Raw genomic sequence first — 9,818 nt, forward strand, 5'->3', positions numbered from 1 at the left:
TTTGACTTTTCTTAATGCTATCGAAAATGTTTGCATCAAATTTTAAAAAATTGCACCACCTCTATTGATAAAGTTATCAAATTTAAAATCAATAAAATCCAATAATATATCTAAAAGTAAGTAAATGTCTCTTCAATCCGAAAAAAATCCTTTGGTAGACTGCCTCACAGCTATTCAGGTTATAAAACTCCTTTATTCTGTTTTTTACAGATTTTAATTTTTAAGATTGTGAAAATATTATAAATGGAAACTAGAAATACCATATAGGTGTGAAAAATAAGCTGATGAAACCTGTGAAGATCCTTAGGGTATTGTGAAATGTGTTTTTTATTGTTTTGTAAACATTATCTACTTGCATTGTTTTTGTCAATTCGATAATTGAATTTTATTTTGTAGCACTGAAGAAGAGCTAGATGCTGCTAGAAAATTAAAGTAGCTCAAAATGCATCTGTAGAAAAACAATAAAGGAGTTTTATAACCTGAATAGCTGTAAGGCAGTCTACTGAAAGATTTTTTCGGATTGAAGAGACATTTACTTACTTAACAAATAATACAGCTATCATTAGAAAATTCAGCAAAAAAATATATCTGAAATATTTGTTCTACTTACAGTAGCAAGTGACAATAAATATAAAATAATATAAATCATAGGAATTATAATTTATTAGAATTATTTTCCAAATATTGTTACTTAACAATATTTTTTTATGGAAAAAAATCTCTCAAGATGTTTGGATTTAATTAGGACCATCAAAAGCTTGGTATGGTGCCCAGGTGTAATGTGGATCCCCCGTTTTGCTTGTTCTTTTGAACAAATGAATAACGCGCACACACGCACACATATATATATAACATCTCAACAACCCAATGAAATAGTTATACCTAGAGTTTAAATGTGTCTGGAAGGTGTAACTGGTCAGCACACTTGATGGTAAACAGAGGTTACAGGTTTGATTCCTGCTCTGGGCTGATTCTTTTCTTCCAGACTATTCTAAATAATAATAAAATTATAGTTCCTGCTTTTGTTAGAGATGGCACCTAACATTTACTTCCAATTTCTAATTTTTAATTCTAGTATAATTGCACGATGAATTTGGCTGATGGTTGGATAATTAATATCAAACGAATAGCTTTAAATAGCAGTCTTATATATTTTATTTTTTGTTAGTTAACTGGCATTAATTTATAGTAGTAGAAACAACTAAGTTTTCTCTGGGCATGTAGTGAAGGAAGAGCTGGGGAAAATCCCCAGATTGTCCTCTCAATGGCTCTGGATTTAATATCAAAAACTATGTATAAATATTAAGTTATATCAATTTTACTTATTGTGATGTCATCACAATGCTGAGATACAATTTTTAATCATATTTTTAATTTATTTAAAATTTCCAAAATTAAACTATTAATCATCATTGATTGCAGAAAAATTTTAATGATTTTTTTAAATATAACACATTTATATTATTTTACTTATTATACACAGTATAATATATTAAATTACTAAATCACTAAAGAAAAAAAGCAATTTTTAGATGACAGATCCAATTTGCAGACTTTCATGCAACTTTCTAATAATCTGCCTGTCATGTTAACATAAATTAGCAACTGTCAACTTTAGAATATTTATAAAGGAAACTGAAGCATGGAGCCTCTATAACATCTATATCCATAATTTTAATTTAATTTTAACTTTGCATCAATAATATTAACATTTTATTCTAAGAATTTGTGAAAGAAATAGATACAGATCTTTGTTTTAAGAAACTAGATCAAAAACAGATATAAACACAACACACCTTAAGTTATGAGATTTTTTGCATTTTTTACAATTTTCAAATGACTTAAATAACTAAAGCAGGCTTATAAAAGCTGAAAATGTTTTTTTTTTTCTATTAAAGCATGCTGGAATATGTACATAAAGTTTGTTATGTTGTTTATTTTGAATAGTTCCAGCTTTTGAAAGATGTAATTTTCACAAACAGGTGGTGTTGATTAAAAAATAATTAAAGATTTATTTATGATTTTGATTTATCATCCTAATATTTAACAAAATTGAAAATAAGCTCTCTCACCTTGAAAATAATGCACTCTCTCCTTGCATGTGTTTATGATCTGATATCTCAGTTTAATAGTCATTGTATACAATACATGCATTAAAAAATTACAGTTGTGTCTCCATATATTTGTAGGAGCTAGTCATAACATTTATCATACTAAAAATTTGGCTGCAGCTCTCTGCATTTACCCTGAGAAATGGCAAAGAATGCACATATTCAGTCTTGTAGCAAGCATCATCTGAGTAGTATAGTTTGTAGCTTTTGTGTGTTGTGTGTAACTGGTGAATATTTTGATGCAAGTCTTGTTCTTAACTATATAATAAAAATTTTCACATACTATTTTCAGAAACATAGGTATTATTCACTATTGTAAAACCTCTACTACTAAAACCTTTAAAAATATATCTAAAGTAATTTTATCTAGGGGTAGGTGTAATGCACCATCTTAATACTGATTCTATTCTTCCAAAACTTCCTAAATTCAACATATCTAAGTATTTTTCTGTTAATTGTGAACAGTTACATAAGTGTTTTGGGATATATAGAAGATGTCTTATGTTATTAGGACAGGTACAAATTTTTTAAAAATTTGAACATGTAATCTTTGTAAATACGGGGACTTGATTATACATTATTTATCACAATACAAAGTGCAAATGTTAGTACAAAAGACATCAAATATGTTTAGAAAAAATTGTAAATAACTATTTAAAATGTTAAACACAAAGTTTACTAAAAATCTTTGCCACTATATAATAATATTTTTAACATCTCTCATGACTAACAACCAAAGCAATTAATTTTTTCATACTTATTTAAAATTTTTTCATTAAAAAAAACAGAAAATTGCATATAGCTTTTAGCTTTTCTCTAACAATTTATTTCTTAAATCTACTTGAGTAACAAGTCCTTATAAAATCAGCCAATATATGTAAATAATCAAATGGTACATACATTTGAATTATTGGGCTACCATATGACTAATTAAAATAATAAGTAATTTGGACTAGAGATCGATGGTTAAAAGCTTAACTCCTATTCACAAAGCAGACAAAAGTGTCTCAATTTTGCCTATTACAAGCAATGAAACAAACAATGATTAAATTCAACCTATCCATAAAAAACAAAGCTTCAAATCAGATAGCTCAGATCCTTGTGATAGTAAGAGAAATATATTATCCTTTTAGCTATTCAATCAATTTTTTGCAATACCTTGCACTCTTGCTAATCTGAATTATTATAGGGAGTTAAGATTAGTAAAATGTTTAGATTAACAGTGTTATACATAGTAGAACTCAATAATTCAGACTAATTGGGAAAAAGTCCAGTCCCTGTTTCAGGGTTATGAGTGCTACATGCAAAAATTTGCTAATATTTTGTGCACCCTCTGCAAAAATCATATTTCCACACTAATGTAACTTTTTTGCACAATTCATCTACAATATCTTACACATACATCATTTGTTACTATTTAGGAAAATTAGGAAATGATGCATAAACTAAAATGGAACCAATCTAATTATTTGGTCAATAAATCAATCAAACCTTTTTACAATTTCACAATTTGCTATTGCTTTGAAAAATAACAATCTTGATAAATATTGTTTTTGTTCTGCATATTGTCTTGCAGAGTTAGAAAAACTGACATTCAGTTTGAAAGTTTCTAGCAACTAGATCTATGAAATTAGCGAGGTTGAGGCCAAAGTTTTAAACACGAAAACGTGTATGTCAGGATGTTCAGTGCTGCTTTCATGTAAGCCTAGAAGTTTGACAATGGTGTTTGGAAAGTCAGTGGAATCATGCTTGACATTCCAAATGCCATTGTCAAACTTCTAAGCTTACAGGAAAGTGGCGCTGAACGTCCGACGTACATGTTTTCACATTTAAAACTTTGGCCTCAACCTCGCTAATTACTTACAATAATAAATTTAGGTGACCAGAAGACTTTGATGAGATACAATGGATGTCTGACACTTGAGCAAACTTTAGTAGGTGTTGCTACTTTCTATGTACAGTACATTCAAATAGTGTCAACACCTGCTACAGATTGCTTGAGTTTCAGACTCCTGAAAAAATAATCATGTGAATTGATGAATAACAGAAAATAAAAAGTTAGGTTCAGCTTAGTATCAATTACAATAAATAAATGCCACAAAATATGAAATGGTAAATTGAGTTACATAATTTTATTATTAAATTTATTTAATTGGTTCATTTGTTATATTTTTAGATTTTAAAATTAATTTAGTATATTTTTGTAATGGAAAATTACACACAAAATTCTGTATTTTAGGAAAGTTAATTCCAGTAAGTTGTTGCAAAAACAACTTCTTTACTTCTTTTTCAATACAATATTTTTTAACAAACAGAAAAAAGAAAATTAAGCAAAAAATACGTGCACCCTAGGCTGTAGCCTAGTTGGCTTATTCAGAGTCAGGCATTGTGAAAGCCTAGTCCAAACCAGTGAAGTTTATACCCAAATGCACATTGTAAGGTCATTTATCTAAAACCAAATTTTATTGTGCACTTTAAATGACAAATACAGTGATTTGATAAACTTTCACATTGCAATAGTAGTAGTGCAATAGTAGTAGCAACATTCTTGTCACTGCCAACATTTTCTAATTTGAGCTTAAAAAAGAAGCTATTTATTGTTTGAAATTCCTTTTCTAACTTCCTACATCATATTTTGATGCAACTGTCTAAGAGTAAGGAAATTATTACAATCAACAAATTCAATATAAAAAAAAAAACAATGCAAAATAGTAGTCTGAATTATCACAAATTAGTAAGGTTATACTGTATAAAGTATAAGAAATCAGAAAAGAAATCAGTCAAATACATGAATACAGTTTAAACTATTAGAAATGTATCTAATGAAAATTAATGTTTTTCACTAATAAATGATTAATTATTCTTTGAAAATATCGTGACTGTTATTTTGAATACTTTAAGCCAGGGATGAGCAACACGCGGTCCGTTAAACATGTTTATGCGGTCCGCCAAGCATTTCTATAATTGAATTTATTTTATCGACTTTCTCCCATCAATATATTGTTATAAAATTAATTATAATAAAATGGTAGTACATACTAAACCGAAACAATTTTTTGTGACGAGTTACTCACTTGTCGGCGACTTGTTTAAACATGCAATACGAACGCGCCGTGTCTGTGCTTGTTTCTGTTTGCTTCTGTCACACAATCAGTCAGACTGGTAAGCTGTTAACTAGCAATTTTAGCAATTCTTGTGTTTCTTGAAAGGCGTGAGTGCAATATTATTGTCAAAAAGGTAATATTAGAGTTTTTTTTATTCAAAATTAAGTTTTCCTACAAATTTTTTTAACTTTCAAATTTTTAATCCATAATAGCATGTCAGAAAAGCAAACAAAAAAACGGAAGGTTGCAGATGAACACAGTCATTTCCAAGAAAAATGATTATTTTTTCACTTTCATCAAAGATAAAGCTGTATGCTTAATATGCTCAGAGACTGTGTCGACATTAAAAGAATATAATATAAAAAGGCATTATGATACAAAACATGAACAACAATATAAAAACTTAACAGGACAACTCCGGATAGATAAGTTTAATCAAATGGAAAAAAACTTGGGAAATCAACAGGCTATTTTTAAAAATCAAGCTATTTTATCAAATACGGCAGTAAAGGCTAGTTTTGTTGTCAGTCAAATACTGGCAAAAAAAATGAAACCCTTTGCGGATGGAGAGATGATAAAAGAATGTCTGACTGCTGTTGCAGAAATAGCATTTCCTGATAAAATAAATATTATTTCAAACATTAGTTTATCAAGATTCACCATTGCAAGGAGAATTGAAGACTTGTCCGAGAACATAGCAACAATGCAAAATTCAAATACTGTTCTTTGGCACTTGATGAGAGTTGCAATATTAGCGATACAGCACAACTGGCTATATTTTTACGTGGTATTGACACCAAATTTAATATTACCGAAGAATTGTGTTCACCGAATCCAATGCAAGGGACTACAACCGGCAAAGACCTGTACGACAAACTAAAGTTTGTGTTGGAAAATTTTTCAATTTTATTAGAAAAGATTATTGGTATATCGACAGATGGACCACGAGCAATGTCAAGCATGGAGGTAGGAGTATCGGGAAGGCTATTTCAAGACATTAAGAAGGTCACAGAAAGGGAAATATTCGTTAACCACTGCATAATTCACCAGGAAAATTTGTGTGCGAAAAGATTGAGTTTGCCAAATGTCACAGTACCAATAATTAAACTAATCAATTTTATAAAGTCGCGCGCGTTAAATCACCGTGAATTTAAAGAATTACTGAAAGATTTAGAAACTGAACATGGCGACGTGGTTTTTAATACCGAGTACAGTACGTTGGCTTAGTAGAGGTGCAATGCTAAAAAGAGTATACAACTTAAAAAGCGAAATACAATTGTTCTTGGATATGAAGGGATATGCCTTTCCTCATTTTGGTAATAAAGAATGGATGTGCGATTTTGGGTTTCTTATCGACATGACTCAGCATCTCGAATGATCTTAATGTGGAACTTCAAGGTAAAGGACAGTTTATTCACAATTTGTATGATAAAATTCAGGGTTTTGAGCGCAAATTAAAATTGTGGAAACAGCATCTTTTGCAGAATAATGTGTCTCACTTTCCACATTTAGAAAAAAAAACGTTACTACTTCTCAAAAATACGCACAATATATAGACATTTTAATCAACGAATTTCAATTACGATTCCAAATGTTCAAAGCTGAGAAGACAGCGGTTTCCATGAAAATGTTTTCCTCGCCATTTAATATCGATGTGGATACAGTTCCCGAAGACTTTCAAATGGAAGTGATTGACATGCAGAATAATACCGATTTAAGAAATGTATTTTTCTCAGTAAACATCGAAAATTTTTATAAATCTTATGTGAGCCCTGAGAAATTTCCGCTTTTGACGAAAAATGCAAAGCAAATGATGTCTCTGTTCGGAAGTACGTATGTTTGCGAACAATTATTTTCAACCATGAAATTAATCAAAAATGACCACCGATCAAGACTGAGTGATGCACGATTAGAAAGCTGCGTACGTGTAGCTACCTCATCAATTCCGGCTGATATTGATCAGCTTGTATCGAAAAAACAGTGCCAAATTTCTCATTAAAAATTTCAAGTAAATTCGTTTTTCTGTTCTTTTCTTGTTTGTTTTTATTTTGCATTAAAATTTGTATATGAAATCTTTACTATTTTTAAATTTTATATTTTTTTTTATTCTAATGTTTATTATAAATAAAGTTTTGTAAATTATTAATAAGTATTACTTTATGTGCGGCCTGCCAAAAAATTTTAAAATTTAAATTGGCTGGTTGATTAAAAAGGTTGCTCACCCCTGCTTTAAGCAATGACACAGCATCACAGTACACTTGTATTATATCATTTAATTGCAGTATGCAAGATGTCATAAATTAAAAAGTTTAATCAATTTTGAATGAAGCTTTAAATTTATTGTACTATAATTCTAAACAACAATTTAGACTGGATAGTCCAATCTAGACAATACTCCTCTAGATCAGAAAGATATTCGCAAATATCACAGTATAAATATTAACTTATTAAACAAGATAGTAATAGGTATGGAATTTTACAAACTATTCACATTTTATTAGTACTTGGCAATATTTTCTCAAAGCAATCCATCATCTAAAACACTGAGAACATCAGCAAGCGACCCAACATTGGCAATAACTTCACATCATATGTGCATTTTTAGTCGCCTCTTGAAAGAAGGCAGTAGGCCTACTAATTTTAAACACTGTTCACACACAAAATTAGCATTATTTTATATAATATAAGCACATTCTAAAATGTTTTGATTTTAAATATAACAATAACAAAATGCACTGTACATTAAGACAAAAGACTTTCAAAGTAGACAAAATGAACAGAACAACACAAAATTAGACAGGATAGAATTCCAATTTTTATTTTCTTAACAAAATTTTTAAAATTACACAGTGCTGCAGAACACATTGACAAGACACTTATTTTTCCTGCCATTTTCCTCCCTATGAACACCATCAAACCCACTGCAGGGCGATTGGACGACAAAGGACGAACGATCCCCAAAAATCTTTAGGTTTATCGGTCTGTCCAAATTCATCTCCAGATCTCCAGAGCAGCAGGTTGATGTCACGTACAGTAATTTTTGGCGGCTTTATCTTGCAAACATTTGCTTGTAGAGATATGGTTCCTTTAAATTTTTTGTTCCTTTGAGTATGCTCTACAGTTCTGTTTAGGTTATTCAGAGCTTAAATTGAGCCTGTTCTATGCATAAGCTTTACTTTTGATTCATTGAAACTTAAATTATGAACCGTGAAAAATAAAAAAAAATAAATTAATTTCTACTACGTAAACTAAATTTTGTTTACATACATCCTCCAAAAAACTGGTTTTTTAGAATAATAAATCATTTTCTCAAGAAACAAGACAAGTTTAAGAGGAAAATCCTCAATTACTTTTAAACAAACAATCACGGTATTCACTTTAATGATTTTTCCAATTGAATTCCTTTCTTAATTTAAATTATTTTAAAGAAAACCAATTAAAACGTATGCAACATCAAGTCAACTTGCAAATACAAAGGCCTGGTGTGTATTTATTATTTTTATACAAATGCGATGGATGAAATATATCATACTTACAGTCTAATAGATTAGATAGCTCTTCGTCTTCGCAATTATTTACCTCCGACATTTTTAAACTCCTTACACAACTTCTATAACCCTAATCACAGCAAACCAAACTACACGTACTGTACTGTACATTCAACTTAGCACTACAATATCCCTCTGGTGACAAAATTAGTTTAATATAATAAATTTTTTTCTCTAAGTTTTAAGTATATATTACATACGAAATTGTTATTACAGTAGAGAACCGAAAATCGGAATCAATTAGGGACTGGGGTTGTTCAGATTAGTGATTTGTTCCGATTACCGATTATGTACGAAAAAATATATTAACCTATCCGATGTATGGCCGGATGGCCGAGCGGTCAAGGTGGCAGCCTACCGCTCTGGGGAACCCGGGATCGAATCCGAACGGGTCGAATAATCCCCAGGAATTTTTCGGGGGGTGGTCCGTTCGGATATGTCGGGCCCCGTCCCTCACCACCCGGTCGCCCCATTGTGGGCCTGGCCGAACCCATAATGGGCCTACTAAAAGAGGCCCTCTTAGTGCCCACAGGGCGGAAAGAGTTAAAGAAAAAAAAAAAAAAAAAAAACCTATCCGATGTTCAAATTTTTCTCCTTTGCGTGTCGCTTCGTGTTGAATTTTCGTCGATTTTAAGCCTAACGAAAATTTTTATAATAATAATCGAGGCTATCGTATTGTTAAAAATTATTTCTGCATTTTGTACAAACAAAATAAATATATTAAAGAATATAAAAACATAAAAATTATACTTTAGAAGTAAATCTAGTATCAAAAACGTTCGATTCAACACGACACAGTCCGACTGAAAATCGTTCCGATTACCGGCGATTCCGATTAACGAGCCTCTACTGTATTTATAGATAAAATTTATTAATACTGGTAATTGGTGAATATAAATAATAAATTTCGGTGTAAAAGAATTCGCTGAAATATGGCTTTTTTTAAACTTTTTCCGCCCTGAAGGCCTCTTTTAGCAAGCCCGCTGACATATCCGGACGGACCACCCCGGAAAAATTCCTTGGGATTTTTCGACCCGTCCAGAATCGATCCCGGA

The 9,818-nt window shown here is 30.6% G+C and overlaps 1 protein-coding gene across 1 annotated transcript in view; it reads right to left on the minus strand.

Annotated features, from left to right (window-relative positions):
• Window positions 1-8,897, minus strand: part of Pex19 (peroxin 19) — a 30,124-nt gene extending 21,227 nt beyond the window's left edge. Inside the window, exon 1 of the mRNA XM_067272864.1 lies at window positions 8,752-8,897. Within this exon, the coding sequence (XP_067128965.1) occupies window positions 8,752-8,803 (52 nt within the window). The 5' untranslated portion in view covers window positions 8,804-8,897. The remainder of the gene's footprint in view (window positions 1-8,751) is intronic.
• Between the last annotated feature and the right edge of the window lie 921 nt (window positions 8,898-9,818).

The sequence above is a fragment of the Centruroides vittatus genome, unplaced genomic scaffold (genome assembly GCF_030686945.1).
Source record: "Centruroides vittatus isolate TY-2023 unplaced genomic scaffold, ASM3068694v2 contig_458, whole genome shotgun sequence".
In the NCBI taxonomy this organism is placed as follows: Eukaryota; Metazoa; Arthropoda; class Arachnida; order Scorpiones; family Buthidae; genus Centruroides; species Centruroides vittatus.